The sequence below is a fragment of the Corvus hawaiiensis genome, chromosome 5 (assembly GCF_020740725.1).
Source record: "Corvus hawaiiensis isolate bCorHaw1 chromosome 5, bCorHaw1.pri.cur, whole genome shotgun sequence".
In the NCBI taxonomy this organism is placed as follows: domain Eukaryota; kingdom Metazoa; phylum Chordata; class Aves; order Passeriformes; family Corvidae; genus Corvus; species Corvus hawaiiensis.
Window position 1 is genome coordinate 6,945,732 of NC_063217.1, and position 19,478 is coordinate 6,965,209.

At 36.2% G+C, this 19,478-nt stretch overlaps 1 protein-coding gene across 2 annotated transcripts; it reads right to left on the reverse strand.

The window, feature by feature from the left end:
• Nucleotides 1-293: 293 nt before the first annotated feature.
• Nucleotides 294-17,772, reverse strand: LOC125326599 (spondin-2-like). 2 transcript variants are annotated; one of them, XM_048305044.1, is made up of 7 exons: nucleotides 17,591-17,772; nucleotides 6,653-6,715; nucleotides 5,628-5,853; nucleotides 5,049-5,272; nucleotides 4,582-4,773; nucleotides 3,411-3,585; nucleotides 294-1,336 (listed from the first exon to the last, which is right to left on the reverse strand). In XM_048305044.1, exons 3-7 carry the CDS (start codon nucleotides 5,848-5,850, stop codon nucleotides 1,158-1,160), a joined length of 993 nt encoding a protein of 330 aa, XP_048161001.1. In that variant the 5' UTR covers nucleotides 5,851-5,853; nucleotides 6,653-6,715; nucleotides 17,591-17,772; the 3' UTR covers nucleotides 294-1,157. The 2 variants fall into 2 exon arrangements, with proteins under 2 accessions (XP_048161001.1, XP_048161000.1); XM_048305043.1 differs by lacking the exon at nucleotides 17,591-17,772 and having other exon boundaries at nucleotides 6,653-6,734.
• Nucleotides 17,773-19,478: the final 1,706 nt, after the last annotated feature.

Here is a 19,478-nt window from a genome sequence, read left to right on the forward strand (position 1 = left end):
AAGACCTACTCAAATCAACTCTCCTGTTCAATACCTGTGCTATACATCTGTAAAATTGCAGTGTGCTGTAAAAGTTTTGTGAGCTGACTTTATTCTATTGAATAAGTATTGCTCCAAAATTCTTTTCCGAGGTGGTAGCCAGAGCTCTTTATAAGCCATATGTTACATTCATTTTAGAACAGCTATTTGAGCATTAAAACTTGCAGTCAGGAACAGTTTCTGACATGTGTATTGTCATAGTTGTGTATACCTTAATTGTAGGTACTATATACACAAATAGCAGCAAACACATGTAAAGAAACATGGACACATTTACTGCATATATAAGGTTAATGATACAATTTATGTTATGGTCAACAGCGTTAACTTTGAGATTAAAGTTGTTTTGTGAGGGACACACACCAACAATCAGTTTTTTAATCTCAGCCAACATTTTAAATTCAGCTCAGAGGTTTTCTACTAGTATCTACACTTCTGATTTTTTTTTTCTAGTAATTTTGTTGGCCGAGTGTCCTCATGGCAGTTATTCTTCTAACTTTCCAGAAGGAAAAAGAAAAATACATTTTCATATATTCAAAAGTCTCAAGACAAGTTTACTCAGTTCCATTATTGTCTTAACCACACTGCAAACATCTGGTCACTCTGATTTATGTAAGTAGTTTCTGAAGAAATGCATGTTAAGCAAGTTTAGAAAGACAACAAAAATGCCAATAAATTATAAAAACATAATTTAGAGCAAAAAACTATTTTCTAGGTATAAATAGCTATATATAAACAAATTACAATATTTAAGGACGTTATTAGTTTAGATTTTGTGATTGAAAGATTTTTTACTGTGAAGTAAAAATGTGGAGTACAGTCTTTCCAAAGGTCTTCTTTTCTGCCACTAGAGGGTACTCCAAGAACTTAGAGTGCATTTGGAGGAAGGATTTATTTGGGGATTTTTGGTCTGTAAACGATCCAATATTGTTCTCATACTCAACCTTAGGAATTTAACCCCCCAAAATCTTGATATTAAACAAAAACTTTCAAAAGCACTCTAATACAGCTTTTCAGCAAAATAGTGCAGCGTATCCAAATTATAAAAAACATTGGTTGATGTAGTTTAGATTTAAACTTATCCTACTTTTAAATTATCTTAATTATTATATTTTATTTCAGACACAATTTTCTGGTTCACATCCTGTTTCTTCATCCAGATGTGGACAAGGCATTCCATTATTGGCAGGCTGAAGAAGTACAAAACGAGTTCTGATCTTGGTCCCTGTTTCTCTGCAAACCCCTCTGCAGAGACCCCAGGAAGACCACTGCGAAACCTCACAGTCCAGTGGTGTTTCTGCAATACACACAGCAAAGAGGTAACTTTACATCGAGTTGTACTTAAGTCAAATACACAGTTGGAAAAGCATTAAGGAATGATCATCAAACAGCATCCTTTCTTATACAAAATACAGGTGATATTAATAAAATCCATATGGTGTCTCATAAATTTAAAAAATAGTCTGGTTTCAGCTCCTAACCTCATCGGCTCTGGTATTATTATTGCAGTCTAGAGCCTGTCTGAGGTATTATATCAGTAGTGCAGCACATTATCTCTTGAATGAAAATATAGAATTCCTATAAAAGAAAACTATGCTTAAAATTATTGTACTCAAAAGATTGAATTAAAAAATGTTTGCTGTCAATTTTTATAACTCATTTTCCTTTGCATGGCTTACTAAAAACACTGGGATTAAAGCTTTTCTCTGGTTTATCTAGGTATATTTATATTTCTTTGCAAGTAGCTATTGTTCCTATAGTTGTTCATATGAAATTCCATTTTATTTTTGGTCCAATTTGCTTTAGAAATAAAGAAAATTGCCATTTTTTAATCATTAAATCAGCTTGTTGTTTTGTGTGTGTGTTACTCTTCTCTTTGCCAATAAAGATATTCTGTCACTAGAAGCTTTCTAATGCTGAAAGGATTTTCAATATAGTTTCCATTTCCTGCAAGAAAAGAAGTTAGAAATTCTATCTAGTAGAAGTACTATTCATAATGTATGCATCTATCTAAAATAAATATTATAAAAAGTAGGTGAATATTCCTTAGCAGGTTAAATTAAAATATTGCTTGTCACAGGAAGTTGCATGAAAACTGCCTGTTACAGCATTTGTGGGTAAAACAAGTGTGCACAAGCCCCTCTTCAAATGCCACACTAAATGTGTGACACCTGGTATAAATTTCTGGTATTACAGTGAACTCACCACTTTCCGTTGTCATCACTATGTTTCTAGAGGGAATGAGGGACACTGCTTGACCTCTGGTAATTAAATCTGATCATTTGATTCTGGAATAAGTTTCTAAACAGGCTGATTTACTGGCTCATGTAAAATAAAGTGGGGATTTGTGATTTAAAATGGTTTTTGAAGTACCGTACTCTAAATGCAGTTTTAATTTTTTTTTTTAATTTTGGCCCTGAACAGGGCCAAATGTTCCTTTCAAATGTTGTGGGAATGACATATAACTGTAAATGAGATGCGTAGCACTCATTTTGAATATGTCTTTTTTACTAAGAGAGATACATTAAACAACTATAAATTGATAAATACATTTATTAAAGTATAAATAGCACATTAACTGTGTAAAGAGTGAGCTTCATTTTAGTGGTTGTGAGGTGACCAGCACAGTGCTAGGGACGTGCAATCTTCAGACATTCTGGAGAAGCTCCCGGAACATTGCAACTATTTTGGGAATATATTGCTCCCTTTGAGCAAATATTGTGTTAATTATATATTTGTTAATACTGAGATTTGAAAATCACCCTTACGATTTACTTGAGTTAGTAGGTTGCATGTCTTCCTGCCTATTCAAGATTATTAGCTAATATTTTTTGAGAAAATAAAAATTAGAAAAAACTTTATTTTTGTTGTCAGGATTTATGTTTCTATTGAAAATATGTCCAAATCAATTGAATTATATAAATTTTTATTGCACATAACTGCCAAGTTCTGACCCAGAAAGAGACAACAGTAATAGTTCTTGGCTTCATTATCATGTAAAACCTTAAGGATGAATATTTACTTCAAAGTTGCAAAGAGTTTGGGAACTCTGATTCTGATCAAGTGTCATTTGTTTCTCATAATATTCACTGATCTACGCTGATACAAAGGCTTGGGTCGCTCTTACTGTGGATATAACCCAATCCTTTGAACCATAGCTCAAATATGCAATCCCTTACTTATTCTTTCAGGAATTCTCTTTTATGTCAACTGGCTTGTTTTATTTCCCATTTGTGAGTCTGGAACTATTCCTATGCAGATAGGAGAATATTCTGCCTGATCGCCTGTTTCATTCACATCACCTGCCAGATTTCCACATATTTCTGAGTGAATGGAAATAGCAGAATTGAGAACATCTACTAATCACTTACCTGAGACAGTGTCTGTTATTTCATTGCTTTTAGCTGGAAGATTAATAAAAGGTGCAGAAAGACCCAGCTGGCTTTTCTTTATTTTCACCATTGTTACTTGAGCAATTGGTGGCAAAATTTTGAGTTTGGGATAATAAAATGAGTTTGCTGGGTGATTTGGAGAGGAACAAGTGATCTGTGAAATAAAAAGGGGACTATTAAAGAAACTAAGAAGGTAACAGTAAAATTGTGTTTGTAAATCATGCTAATACTTTTTGGCAAATAATTTGCATACAACTAGTTCCTATGAACCTCAGTTCCCATAACTATGATGGTCATCCCAGAATTTTTATGCAGAATACTAGAGTGGATACAGGACTGTGGTAGGAGGTACTGTGAACACGGTAATGTATGAAATGGTTTAGGAGAAAGAACTAGATGTTATTACAAGAAGAATACATGAATATTAAACAATATCAGGTATGCTGTAGTAGCTGTCATATGGATTTGAGAGGCCAAATGCTTCTCTCTTCCTTTCCTCGTTACTCATTAGCACAGTATTTATTGCTGGAAAAACTCACCTTTAAGAAAGGATTAACTGAATACTTATAGTATTTAAAGTATTTGAATCAAAATCCTTCGTTTGCCACCACTCTTAAATGGCAAAAGCAAAGTATGAGGCATAGAGAGGATGAAACGAGCAAAAGAGATTGAAAGCAGTGTCACCACATTGAAGTTCTCTGCTTTCCTTTAGGTCCTTTCCCTCAAATGTAACAGTTTCAGGTTTCAGCAGTGCTTTCAACTGAAAACTCCTCCTCACAGCAGTATTCACTACTAAGAATTTTCCGGGTTAGATATACATTTGGTGATGTCAGGACTTTTGTGAGTATTTTCATTTTCCCGCTACTTTAAGGATTGTTAAATATCATCTAAAAATTGTCAGCTTTTCCAGAAAATAATTAAAATGTAGAGACAAATTCTCATGAGCCATCTACGTTTACCTAATAAATTTCGAAGACACAGAAGATAAACAAGAGCAGTAGGTCTATCAGCTGTGTAATAAATCCATATAAAGAGAGCATCAGCACTCTCAAATACTGAAAATAGTTTCACAGTTAAAGAATAATTATCTTTAAAAGGGAACACTCAAAATATAGCAGTATGAAGTGCTAAACTATGTACATGCACCCACCTCTGTAACTGTGTCCTGTGGAATAGTGGCAAAGTTGGGGGAGGAAAATGTGAATCCACTATCAGTTCCAGCATCATATGGAAATAGATCTACGGATACTTCCTCCATCCAGTGGTCTCCTTCACAGAGATTTAGGCTGTCAATACCCACAAACCAGTCGGGGCTCGGAACAATTCGTACAACAAATGAAACCTATGAAAAAATGAAACAAAATGATCCATCAGGATTGCATCACTTGCTTTGGAATGCTTCAGTCCTGCTTATAGTAATTTTAACTCAAAGTTAGTGGAATAATGTCATTATGCTCTTTTACTTTATAGAAGCTGTACAGTGCTCTCTGCAATGTGACATGCTTTTTAGTAACTCTTTTTCATTATATTATTCCTACAAGTGAGAACTCAAATATTTAATTTTGGTTACTGGTGACATAAAATAAACTTTTGAAATTAATATGTACATTTACTTACTAAGGGATGTCTTGGATGCACTTCTAATTCAGTAGAGGTTTGTCCTGTACCACTGGAAATTGCAGGAGCAGAGAAGATTCCATGTACACTCTGAATTTTCTCTCCAGCTTCTTCTATTTCTTTCATTAATACCCATGCTTCACCCTTTTCAGCAAAATCACGTACACCATTGCTGGCATATTCATCTTTTTTCCACATGCTGTAGTCAGAACTATGAGTAACACCTATTTGAGTGAATACATGGCATGACATAAAAGTCTGATTTAGAATGTCCCTATTTCTTCATTTTCTTTGTTTTATTTCTGAGGTCAAAAAAAATATGTATAAAATTGAGTGAACACTAAAACATTTGGCTTATCGCTGTTTGTTTCAGCTGTAGCCAATTGAAAACAGAAGTCAATTGAAAACAGTTGAAGATTTTTGAAAACATTGTGGATGCTTCAATAACTGCATTTCATTCTTAATAACTTTGGCTTTTTTTTTTCCTTTTTCATTAGTTATCTGACATAACTGTTAAGAAAAAATTGTCATATTGGTCAAGAGACTCATCTGCTCTTAAACTGGACATACTTCACTTACCTAGCAAGGATGACCATTGTGCTGGGGGCCTGTAAAGTGGATACTGCTTAGGAAAAGCGATTTGACTCCATTTCCCCGTGAAGATTATCTTGTACTTAGCAAGTTCCTCTGCTGTGCAAAGAGAATCATCCCCCACAGGCAGGCTGCTGGCATAACCCAGTATTGTTACAAGTACTGTCCAGATAACTTTACAGGAACAGTAGACAAACATCAGGTTTTCCATTCCCTTCCACACGAAAAGAAAGAAAAAAAATGTTAGCCATATTAGTCACTCTAAACTCAAAAATTAATAACAGTTACCTAATAAAATGTAATGTGGCATAAGCTGTAAGCAAAGAGAAAGCAGATATCTGAAACACTAAAAATTGTTATGCTTCTGAAAACATTACTATACTGCTTTCAGATTTGTTATTTCCATGCTATATACTACAAACCTGTAACTTTACCTGGGACTAGTGTTTCTAATGAAAATGAAAATAAAAATGTCTTATCCTTGTCCATAGTACTACCTCAGAGAAAAATCTGTTTCTGATTTTCTTTTGAAATCTGATTATAGTCACATCTTGATTTAATTAGAGTAGCAACTGTTTCTGTGGAAAACATTAGTGGTATATTTATTCTTCTAAAGATTAAATTGCAGGTTACTTTGCCAAAAGAAATGATTTATTTTAAATTCGTGTTCTACAAAGGCTGTTTTATAGCATAACATTTAAAATCAAATACATTTCATATTTATATAAATTACTTTGCTGTCATAATGTGAATTAAAAACATTGTAATTCCTTTAGATTGTTTGACACAGTTTTAAAAAATATATATTATTTTAAAGTTACTGTCATAGGTTGTGCAAATTTTCTTTTTAAATTAACATGGTAATTGCATCAGACTGTTGAATTCCACCAATTGTTTAAAATAACAGCCTTAAAAACTGATTTTTAAATGTTTTTGTCCTTTGAGAAAACTATACAAAGTTAAGTAAATCACTACTAATATATTAGTTTGTAAAAATAACTATGAATACTCACTAAATATTCCTCTGGAGCACTGGTAGGGGGAGAGCACCTGCTTTTGCTGGCAGCTGAGTTGGTCTGCAAGAGAAGACAGTAGGAGTCTTGCTATTTATGCCTGAAGAGGGTCCCTTTGGTCCAACAATTATTGCAATCTTTAGACTTTCCAGGTTTGCAAAAATCATGCCATCTTCTTGTTTGCAATCCCTTTGGAAGGACTAGCAGAAGTTTCCTGTCTGTCAGATAGTTCAGGTTCCTTATCAGAAGACTGAGATGCCAAAAAGACAAAATGCTTTTAAAAAATACTTTGGATTCTTAGTAACAGTTTGAGTTTTCTGGTGCCTTTACAGTTCCCTGCTCTTATTAATGCCTCCAAGCTATACAAATGAACTGATTCCAACACTGAAATAGTTCTAGTGAATACTCTTTAAATGAGAAACATGTTTTCTTGTAAGTTTTATTGTCTGACAGATGCTCCTTCCAAACATTTACAGAGAGCTTGCTCACTCTCACACACCATATGTATGTGTTCAAATAAAAGGGGTGAGGCAGCTAAAAATGTCAAGAGGAGAAAAAGTTACATTTCATAATTGCACATACTCACACAGACTGTGTCTCCTGAAAATATGAATTAATTTAAAGTAGTACAGTGTATATTTTTGTGTGTACAGTGCTCTATGCTGGATAATGAAAGGGCTCTGTAACATTGTGGTTTCTTTGGAAAGAGTGGTTTTGGGAAGCTCGGAGATTTTTCTTAGCTGTCTTCAGAGTAAAAAACCCCAAATAAAAATCTCATTATTACAGTTAAATCATACATCCTCTGTATCACAGTATATATATCTGCATCACTAAAACTATTTAAATTGTTTTTGAAAAATATGTATTATAGAGTGACCCAATTAAAAAATAATGTTTAATCTTTATTTTAAGTTATTTTCAAATAAGGGAAAACAAGGGCTTTGTGCCAAACCTGTAAGGTTAACAAATGCTATTGTGGCTGATCAGCAAAGGAAATTCAAACTTTTATAGTGAACCATGAAAATAATATTTCATAGAGTTTTCTTTAGAAATTGTGAGGAACGTCACTTAAGTACTTTCCCAGATCTCAAACATGATGGTACAACATATGGGAAAAAACCAAAACAATCCCAGTTATTTTCCAGATGCAGCTCCCAGGCCAGCATAGGTTAAGCACACGACATACAGCTTTAGTGACACAGTGTTGTCCACCAAACAACATGTCTGAGCTTTGTGGCACTTTAACTGGAAACTTCCCTCCCACCCCGTGGTAAATCCAAGCCAGGAGGTGAATAAACTGGGATGTCTGGATGGAATTTCAATCAATTATTCTGCTGACAAAATGGAATCTATTGCAGGTTTCAACATAGATGGATGCAGCACCTATAGGCACAATTCTTCTTTATGTGGATAGATGTGGGAATCCTGTAGCAGGTTAAGCCATCTAGGCATGGACATGACCTTTATTTCCAAGGTCTCTTCCTCCATCCTCTGTTAATGGTACATTTTCCATAATTGATTTCTCTTCCAGGAGCCAGACTCCACTAAGAAAAAGAGCAAAGAGCCTTCATGGATACTTTTATACAAGTTCTTTCAGTGTTTGTTGAAGGATGATACTTGAATTACATCCAGCTCACTCCCTCCTACGCACAGAATTCCAGACCCACAGGTTTCTTAGAGGTTTTAATTTAGTGACATCCAGCCCATGCATCCCTCTAGAACTACACGAAGGTCCCACAAATTTAGAAGTATATTGCTCAGTGTATTACTAAAACTACTTAAGGCTTGCATATTTATTATTAAATAGCTTTAAACTTCAGTAGGTTTTGTTGGCTATCATCACAGTTACTGAGCCAGTGAACTTCACATACTGAAACCTACTGTGGCACTGCCAGGACAACACATCAAATAAGAATGAAGCTACTATCTCTGGTTCTGACACAGAAATATTTAATATATCAGAATAACCTTTTCCTTTCAAAGATAAATTGCTGGCAAAAGGCACACCACCAGACTAGATTATTCTGGTTCCATGACTACGTGTTATGAATGTACCCAGGAACGGGACAATACATGCAGGCTGCAATCCCTGAATTGGCACTGGACTTTTCTCTGTTTACAGTGAGGGCTTTACCATGACAGATTTCTCAGGATTAAATTCTTCAGGACCTAGAGTCTCATTCTTATCTTAGTTGAATTCATAATGAAATCATTGGGCAAACTACTGTAAATTTATTTAATTATCTTGTCTCCCTGCCCCCTGGGGCTGAGTGAAGGGAGAAGAAAAAAAAACAAAAAAACATGCAGAGTAATGTTGTCAGAAAATCCTAACTTGAAGACTCACTGTCTTATTTCTTTAAATAGAAACTGTGCTAAGCATAATCAGTCTCTGACACTGTGAAGGACATCAAAACACCACATGTGTCTCGTAGATGGGAAGGAAAAGAAAGAGCAGAAAAAAAGCAAATTTCCACTCAATGGATTACTTTCATGGCTGGGAACTACAGATGCCAAATTTCTGTGGGCCAGCAGTAGGGGGAAAAAAATGCTGTGGAATCAGAACCTATGCTTGCATTCCTTCTTCAGTTTTTATGTCGCATTAGGAAGCTGCTGAAAACTCATGGTAAACTGGAAAAAAGAGCTTACATTTAGAAAAATTTGCCTCTGTCATAAATGTATTTTTTCTTTCTCTTTTTCAGCAAAATAGCTTTTGTTTTTCAAGTTTGTGTCTCTTAGGTACACCTATTTTCTATCCACATATATGCCTCTACGGACCCCAAATACTAGAGGGATTAGTCATATAAGGCTTGTTTTACTTAAGCATCAGTGCCAAAGTGTGCCTCGGGTTAAATTTTGCTTGCAGAAGTGTGCAACTTCTGCTGTTTCTTGTCAATATGACAACAGTTTTACAGTCCTTGACAACAGTCCTTACCAAGATTCAGAGGATGAAAGCTGGAAAGTATAAAACAATAATGGTGTCCAGATACTTTTGGTTTTTAAAGGTCAGTCATAACTTTGTCTAAAATAGTCTGTATTGTTTCTAATCAAAAATAATTAAACAAACAAGAAAACAAGAAAAAGCTACTTAGAAATACAGCAGTATCATCAATTTCTTGTTGGCTCTGGAATCATTTACACTGTACAAAAACATTTAAATGAGCATATTCAGGCTATCACACAGGAATATAGCACATTAACATCACGTAAATTCCACTTTGATTAGTCAGAGAATAATTTAGCCCTTTTTCTGGCAAGCAACCGGATTACCATGATTAGTTATGACTTTTCTATTAAACCGTAAGATTAAGAGAAAGGAAAATTTACAAAATGATTGATCTGAAGTTAGTTTGCCCACCTTTACTCAAAAGAGAATCTCCAAAAATTTTGTATTTATATTCCTGAGCTATCAACACACTTTTCAATTTTGCTCAAACAATTTCCATTCTGCTGATAAGGAGTATATGTGCAACTTTGATATTCACAGGCTGCTTACCATGCTTATGACTAGCTAGGATCTCTTTGTCTACCAAGAAAAACATAACATTGTATTACTTAAAAAGGATTATACAGCCATACTTTCTGTCCTGTAGTTACCATGGAGACACATACAATTATGGACACTCAGCAATGCCAAAGGTTTATATTAAGTCAAAACCCTCTAAGCTCTAAGTTGTAAAATCTCAGGACCAGAGTGGCAAGCAGCAGAACATTTTATGATGGAGAAATTGTGGTGTTGGTTTGGGAGCTTTTACAAAAGAAAGCATTTACATCGTGATATTGGATGGTAGAACAGTAGTGAAGGCAGCTTTAATCTTTATAAATCTTTTGGGATAAAAATTTATTTTGCAGATTAAGGTACCTAAAGTAAGTACAAACATACAAACTAAATATGTACGCTGCCACTATATATAATGGAGGTCTATTTATTTTAGATTATAGAAGCTAAAGAACTGTTCCGCTGACCCTTTAATCCATACCAATATTTGACCAAATTAATAACTGATGAGCAGTTCTCTGGTCTCCACTAGCTGTATTGATAAGCTCTCCATTGATCCTACCTCCCATGGAAGCATCTAAGTAACTGACCCAGGCATCTCTATTCAGGGGTCACTGAGAATTCAAGCCAAGATATAGAAAAGGATAAGGAAAAATACCAGTCTTCTTGACCACAATGACACTCATCAGCATCAAAAACCTTTTCTGTCATCTTCTGCATTCTTCTATCATTTGTATTAAAATACTTTCCAGTACTGAAACACCTAATACGTAGCCCAGCCCTAGCTAACCAAATCAAGGTCCCCCATGACAGTGACCAGAGGTTATGTTTCTTTTGTACCCTCTAGTACCCAAAGTGTATGACTTTTCTCAATAGTAATATGAACTCAGAAGTTGTCTTCCGCTGTAAGGTCAGAGCCATTTTCTCCTCTCTCACCCCAGTCCTTCAGCATAATATGTAAAGCTCGTCCTTCTTGGCTCTCACAAACACTTCCTGATGATATAACCACCGAGGTTATCAATCCAATTCATCTGTAGCACAAACCATGAAGTCTTGTAATCTTCTTTATGGATAAAGAGGAGTTATCTTGGCAGCAATGAACTCAGTTGGAAACAAATAATTCAAATCCTCTCTGCCAGCTCAGCAGCTAAATCACAAATTGGGAGCCTCCTTCCCATACTGTGGCTAATGCTTACGATAGGAATGAAGCAGACTCACAGGGATTATGCATTCAGGCAGCTCCTTTATCCTGGACTTCATCGTCATTCAGCCCGCTGCATACCTGTCAGCTGGTAGTGCCACTGCCTCTTTTTGTTTCCAGAGGCCTTTGCAGTAGGATATTGGAGAAGGAATTCATGCTATCTTTTTATCCATAAAAACTCCACAGATGTGAGGAGAAAAAAAAAAAAAAAAAAAGGTCTTCTTTGACCTGTTCATCAGATAGTCTAAGCTGTGGCTGAGGGTCAGCCTTCAGAGCACTGTGCTAACCTGTGGCATGCCTATACCAGCAGCTTCAGCTCCCTGAACTGTATAGCCGGCAGGACTCAACAGAACTCTGGAACAAGCTAGATGTTAGGAAATGCTGAAGACAAATCTTGCAGACCTGAGTTGAAGACTTACAGGGATCCCTGCTTTTAAATTTGCTTCAGATATCTGCAGGAAAACCTATAACTGAAACAAAAATTGCTCTGAAGGGAATCTAATATGTACTGCACTACAGTTTCATTAGAGTAGAAGACAGGATATTTTTGTGGAATTGCACACATGCACACACACAATGTAAACCTAAAAGGAGAAGTTTTTTGATTACCATATTAATTCATTCTCTCATTCTTCAGTAAGATTGAGTAGACAGCCTGCACAGAAATCCCTGTGGTCATTTCAATACGGTATTTTGACAGATTTAGATTCTTGTTCTACTGTTTCCAATGGAAGTTTGGAATTTTTTTGTTGGACTTTGTTTTTTTTGGATGCTTTTGTTGCTGGTGGAATTGCCATATTTCTAAACCTTGAGTGCTAGTAAATTTGATGGTTTTCTGTTATATCACAGAGTATATTTAATATACCTGTCTATGCAAAGGTTTAAGAAGAGAACTGAAAACTGGCTATGGAGAACAGGGCAAAACTACAGCAGCATAGTTAAAAGAATAAAAATTAATTCTCGTTTTGTGAAAAATATGGATTGCATCTTCCAGCAAGCCCAACCTTCCTATTATATCTTTCAATTCATTTCTAAAGTGAAATGAGCTTGTGCCATTAACATTTGTACTTCTTGCTTGCCTTTGAATTTCCACTGGAAAAATATTTAAACACTACAAAGCTACTTTTCAAGGTGTTGACTTTCTAAGACCAATTTGATGCTTTCTTTGCCTTGTAGAAATGTCAGTCCTTTATCTCTGTGGCAATACTGTAGGCCATCAAATTATATTTCTAAAGTAGTCGCCATCAACACCACTCTTTGCTTATGTTGTGTCCTGCTTCACAGTGAGTTTTGTTGATTTATTGTATTTTTTTCAAAGGTCTTAAATCTATTGAATGATAGCTGTGGAGTTATTAGAGTTACATCTTTAATTCATCTGAATAATGGGGTACTGAAAAAACTGAATTGGTCTTTTCTGGGAACTCATCCATACATCACAGTTTGCATAGCTCTAGTTCAGTAAAATCCATTAATTGCCAGCATAGCACAGTATCATTTTCACACCCCAAGACTGGTGAGGAGTCAATGCAGAATAAGGGTTGCATTGGAATGCGGAGTTGTATTCACTGTCAGAGTGGTACCACATTTTTGGGACTCAGGTGTAATTATTTACCTTCTGCCATGGAAATGATATATGAAAATCAGTAAAACTTTCCTGCTTACATGTATAATTCTGTTATCATTCCTTAGCTTGGTTATAAATAGGATCAGAATGTTTTATTCAATATTCTGACCTCTTTTAACCTCCATACAAGGCAGATATGGATGAACTTGTGTCAGCTCAGTGGACAGCAACCAAGTTTCATTCAGGCTGGAGAAGGGAAAGTGATCAAGGCAGCCTGATAGTAGCCTCCCAGTGCCTATAAGGAGGTCACCAAGATGAAGCTGGATGCTTCACAGTGGTGGGCGTTGGGAGGATAAGGGGCAATGGGCATATATTGAGGGAAGAAATGTTCAAACTGGATATATAGGGAAAAATGTTTTTACCATGGTAACAGTCAAGTGGTGGAGCAGTTGGCCCAAAGATGCAGGGCAGACTCCCTCCTTGGGGGCTTTAAGATGAGACAGGACAAAGCCATGAGCAGCCTGATCGAACCTCAAAGCTGACCCTGTTTTGAGCAGGAGATTGGATAAGAGCCCTCCTGAAGTCCCTTATGACCTGAACTATCCTGTGATCTTACATTATGAAGAAAATTTGTTTCTGCTATTACATCAATGTTTCAGGTAATTACAAGAAATCCTCACCTGTCTAATAATTTCATAAGTTCTCTCCACATCTGAGATTTATCTTTCCTAATAAAGGGAATATAATTGTAAAACTAAGGTTTGTAAAGGAGGAGGATGTAGTGCTGATGATATAAATACATCTATGCCATACAGTGGAATTCCATGCAGAATTCCCTGAGTTAGAACGAACCAATCTCTCTCCAAAACTCGCTATACTAAAGTTAAATGAGGATGGAGAATATGGAGTGAATTATTTGACTGAGAGGTGGGATCTAAACATTCAGAAATAGGGTGATACAACATAATTATGCTTCTTTTGGGTTCTGGGGAAAGCCCCTTCATATGCACATTGTTCAATGACAGCAGCTTCCACAGCGGTGATGATGTGCTTGTGGAGGGTCTCTGGCTGAAACCCAAATATTACTGAAGAGAACTAAATGCATGCCAAAACAGAGTTTATTATGGGAAGCCTCAAGTCTTTTGTGACCTCTTCACAGTAAGTAAACAGGCTTTTTTTACAATCTTTTATAAATGTTTTGAAACCAGCTCCTCTCAAATGGATTTTTGTTAATTAACAAAACTTCTAACATTATGCTGTCCTCTGTTCTCATTTAAACCCTTTCAGGTGGAAGGTTATCATAGATACATTGTGTTGCACATAGAAACACTTGGGTTTTTCACTTGGCTGTACATATGCCCCAATGCACAGAAAGAAACTTTCAAAAGAATTGCCAACTCTGACCACCGAAAAGAAGTAGCTTTCAGGCCATACGTACCCAAGAGCACAAAAGGTTTTAAAAGTAGTATACAGCAGAAGAAGCAAGGCTATTAAATGTAAGACATTATTGTTTTTGACCACAGGCCAATATCACTTGTCTAAAACCAAAATCTTGCTCTTCCCCAGAAATATTGAACAAAATAAAATGTTCTATTCGCCCTTTGGTTCTCAACAAAACTCAGGGGAATGCAAACTGTAAGAACAAGTATTTTCTAAATTGGTGTTTTTGCCAGCATTGAGGAAAGTGAAATTATATTAAAAAAAAAAAAAAAAGAGTTTGCTGTTTTGAAATTGAAGAAAGCAGCTGTTTAAATGGTAGGTTATATGACTTCTTGCAATTTTTACTTCTGTTTCAAATCTCTGCATTATTAATAATTTTAAGTGCCTGAGTGTGAATTTTATTTATCAATTATTACAGTGAAAAAGTGAACTCTACAACGAGATGACAAATTTAAGTTTTCTCCATTGTATTCTGCCTTAACTACAAATTAGGGATAAATTGATATAAATTTATATCTCAGGAAGCTGTACTGCTCATTTACTTCTTTTGCTTCTAAAAGTAAATCAGTGTCAAGCATCATGCTAGGACACACTGTATTGCTAGAAATGCTTAAATGGATTTTTAATTCTGAAGCACTGGTATAAATATGAATTAGCATCAATAGAAACACTCTACAATTATGTCAATGTGAACAGAATCTGAATCTGACCTATTCTTTTAAAAGATGTAAAGCTCATATTGTAATTCCTTTTGTCAATAGAAAAGTCATTGCCCAGACCACATTTTAATTAACCACCCTGAATTCCGTTTGCAGATTCAATTAAGGAAAGATATTATTTTTCACTTCTTGTCCTAATCTGTCCTTCAAAGGGGCAGTGCAGTTTACTGATATCCTATCAATTATGTGTTCTGAGGAACTGTTCTAGCAATTGTTTGGACAACACTTCATAATTATGAATAAAATGCATTATTAGAAAAAAAGGAAAAATCCCAACATTAAAATGTTATAGTTACCCTTAAAACTAAGGGTAAATAAGCACAGAACTGGGGAAGGACTTCAGTAATCATGCATACCCTTTTCTTTCTGAGTCCCCACATTTAGTTTTCTATATGCGCAGTAATAGCCTTGTACAACTGTTTTGACATTCCTAACTGTCTCTAGAATTGCTGAAATAGAAAAAGCCAGAAGAATCAAAACCAGAAATCTAAAACTATTGATTTACTCATCTAAATAGCAGGCCTAATACTCTGTAATGAGTTAAATGATTCCTAAATGTTTTGTGAATATTCAATTCCATTCAATATATATTCAATAATAGAGATCAAATTATTTTCTAGAATCATAGAAACACCACTTGGGAGGGACCTCTGGAGATCTCTTGTCCAGCCTCTTACTCAAAGCAGGGCTGTCACATAGCCAGGGCAGGCCAGCTCTGCCTTTGTCTGGCCGAGCAGTTCCTGAAAAGCACCAAGAGTGGAGATTTCCAGCACCTCCCTGTGTAACCAGTTCCAGTGCCACACCACATTCCTTGTGGGAGTTTTTCTCCTCGGCAGACTGAACCTCCCATGGTGCATCTACGGCTGTTGTCCCTCCCTACATCATCTGCCAATACTGAGGGGAGAGCGGGTTCCTTGTTTGCCTTGTTGGCCACTCCACTGTTTAAATGTTGTCAGAAATTTGCCGACAATGCCCTGTTTTATCAAGGGCTCTATTTTTATAGTACACTGTAGTATGATATAAAGAAATGGCTTTTACCTTTTTTCAAGTGTGGATCATCTGCCTTTTCCCAAAATCCTGAATTCTTTCTCCAGGACTTCTTTCAACCTGGCTTTGATAATTATCAATACTCTGTCTAACATATTTCTTTTCTGTTGCATCTCCTTATTTTCAAGTTCACTATTTTGAAAACTTTGATCATCCCCAGCAAAAATATAGATTTTTTTCCTTTAATAATTATTCCAGTGTTATAAGAACTGATATAAATACAAGCAGTCATTTCATTGCTTCTGCAGGCAAGTAGATCTTTCCCGATTCTTAGCATGAGGTGCTACCTTTACAAATGCTAACAATGGTAACAGTAGTGCCTATTTTTTCCCCACAACAATAAAATGAAATAAAATAATGTATTTCTGATAACAGTAGTTTGTAAAATCTACTGTGAAATTCATACTAATTTCTGAAAGTAATTTTATTTTATATGCATGTTACATCACAAATCTCAAACTATTATCAGAGGAATCCAGTCATTTCGCAGTATCAAATTTTTTGCACACTTTCTTTGTTGAATAAATCAAGAAAGTCCCACCATATACAGCAAATCAGGCACTCAGAGTTATACTTATTGCCAGCCATTAATCTCTTACCCCAATCCATTAGCACTTCAGCTAGAAAGTGTAATTCAACAGTTATTAACAAAGCGAAGTATGGTGCAGATTTTCTCTATAAAGGTGATGCAGACAGGATTTAGGTTGTGCTTCTACAAAGCCTGGGATATTTGGATTTCAGTTCATGTTCAGTGACACTGACAATTATGCCAAAACAGGAAAAGAAGAGAGTTTAAAAAAGCATAATTCTTTATGCTCAGTTTACTGGGAGATTAATATCTTTTGGTGATAGTTTATGCTTTTATTTTCCAGGATTGCACTAGGATTACTTGAGGGTATATAGGACAGCACAGAACTTGGATAACTGTGTGGGAGCCCCCACATCCATGAATTTGTAGTTTTGAACCACATAATTTATAGATTTTAAACAGAATAGAAGCTATACTTTGTTTACAATGTGTGTTACATGATAAATGCTTTCTTGGAAAACTGAAGTGTTTGATTTTAGCATCAAGAGATGGAAAAGCAGTCAAAAATTGAGGGAAACAAAAACCAACATTAGACTCTGCTCTTAAATCTCTTGTACTAACTAAAGACAAGTTGTCATCACTAATTAGATCAGCTCCAAGAGATTAAAAGCTTATTTTTCCATGGTTTCTAGTCCATTATAATAGCTATTTGTCTCCTTCTACCAGCAGGATTGGCCAAATAAATTACTCCAGCCATAATTTACTAATGTTTCTGTAGTCATTTCTAAATTAGTAAGAGAGGCCCTCAGTCCCAGAAAGCTTATATAAATGCATTTACCTTTATGGGGTTTTGATGGGACTCTGAGGAGGTCTGAACCCTGAGGAAGGACCAGGTTTATCTGCAGAATGAACACCCCCCCAAACCACAAAAGTAATTCTAACCTCTATGTTTTGTTGGAGAACAGGCAACCCATTAAAATACACCAAATGCAGGTCTTCCGGATGATGCAGATGAACAAATGTTTGGAAAACAAATCTTCCCCCTGTATTCTATTTCCTTTCAGAATGAGCTCTCCTTCCAGATGCTCTGGAGCCCAGCAGCTTGCACTGCTTCCTGGGTTGCAGCAACCTCCACAGTCTCCCTCCGGGTCTCTAGGAATGTATCCTCTCCTTGACCTCCAAGGCTTGGCTGCAGATCTGCTCCTTTGAAACGAGCAAGCCATGTGCTTTGTCAGGAGTCCTTCCATGTGCATGCAGACATTGTAATCTCCTCCTTTTCCTCCCCAAAGTCCACCTGACACAAACTGCCACAGCCAGGAAAAGCAGAGGCAGCCCTTCTGCCTCTGCTTTTAAACCAAGCAAGAAAAAATCCCCAGCAACCACGAAATAGAGACTAAGCCAAGAAGAAAAAACTCAGTTTTGTCATCTGTCAGGCAAAAAAGCAGTCAAAATTTGAGGCAGCCTGGAGTGCTTCCATCTAAACTGCAAAGCCTTTCCTGGTTTTCGGGCTCAGATGTGCACCCTTTTCATTTTCCTACCTCGAGTAAGACCTGTGTTGAGACCTGGATTCATCAACTCTCCCTAAGCCCTGGTTTCTGGAGGGACAAGATGCAAATATATGAGCCTTATGCTCATCCTCATCTTTCAGAGTCTGGATTACACCAACATAGTCCAGAATAAGGATAATATAACTGCTTGTATTGGGCAGTACAGAAAAGAGCATGTAGATAGATCTTACAAAATAATTAACATATGTCCACCTATTGTCTGATCTTTCTAGTCACTTCTCACAGTTATTGAATAATTGTCTGTCCAGCTCATGGCACTGCTTGCTGTTGTCATGGTACCTGACTGCCTCCTAAAATAATGAAATACAACGTTGATTCTAATCTGTGCACATGGAAGACAAAGCATAACTTCAGAAAGTTTCTATTTCAGCAAAACTCAGTGAAAGAGGTGGCTATTACTAAATGTAGTATTTTGTAGGAATGTGTATGAGTTAAAGTTGTCACCTGAAGCAGGAACAGTCTCTGGGATGTGCCATAGCAGTCTGCTGGATGTTGGAAGAGAAAATAAACAAGAACTAGGAGTTGAAACCTTTTGGTAATACGAGTGGCTCTCCCATAACCATCACTGTATTTTTTGCAAGCTCAGAAGCCTCCACGGTCTCTGTCATATTTCAAAAACTGTATCAGTTAGGACAATTTGCATAAAACTGAGGAATTCCAAATCCTGTTTTCTGTAGTTTATCAGCTTCAACTTTGATTAGCCATGAGAGACCTTACCTCTGCTGGGATTCACCATGCCGTGTGATGCTGGTCCGTACCCTACTGCTCACTGCTTCTGTTTTCCACCTGTTTCTTGTTACCTTGTGCACTCAATACACAAAGTAGACTCATCATATCTTTACAACCTTTCTGTTAGAAAGGCTTTTTCCTTGCTCATGTTTCCTTCAAATACATTGCAAATTCTTTCTGAAGTGACCTTTTAAATCCGTTCGGATCTAGTATTTTTCATCCATTGTAGCAAATATCTTGGCAGACACCAAGTCATTCATGCTCAAAATGTCAAGGATCAATGTATTTTTCTACAGAGACTTTCTATATGCCATATGTGTGATTTTTCACTAAAAACCACTGTGGTACTGCCATTATGAAGCCACTGATAGTATTTAGGATATTTATCAGCTTGTATCAGCCTTTAATGAAACAGATTTCCAACTCCAACCTTTGCTTTTCAACAGCCATTCGTAAACTCCATACATTTCTGAGGGGATAAAGACCATTTATTAAAAAATAAAATTAAATCCCCATAGGTGGGTGTTTCCAAG

What these genes read in the sequence shown, in the direction of transcription:
- LOC125326599 (XM_048305044.1), bottom strand. Translation starts at nt 5,850, where the DNA reads ATGGAAAACCTGATGTTTGTCTACTGTTCCTGTAAAGTTATCTGGACA. An exon ending in TGCATCCAAGACATCCCTTA is followed by an intron (nt 4,774 to 5,048) that starts GTAAGTAAATGT and finishes ATTTTTTCATAG; the next exon opens with GTTTCATTTGTTGTACGAAT. An exon ending in AATAACAGACACTGTCTCAG is followed by an intron (nt 1,337 to 3,410) that starts GTAAGTGATTAG and finishes TGTGTATTGCAG; the next exon opens with AAACACCACTGGACTGTGAG.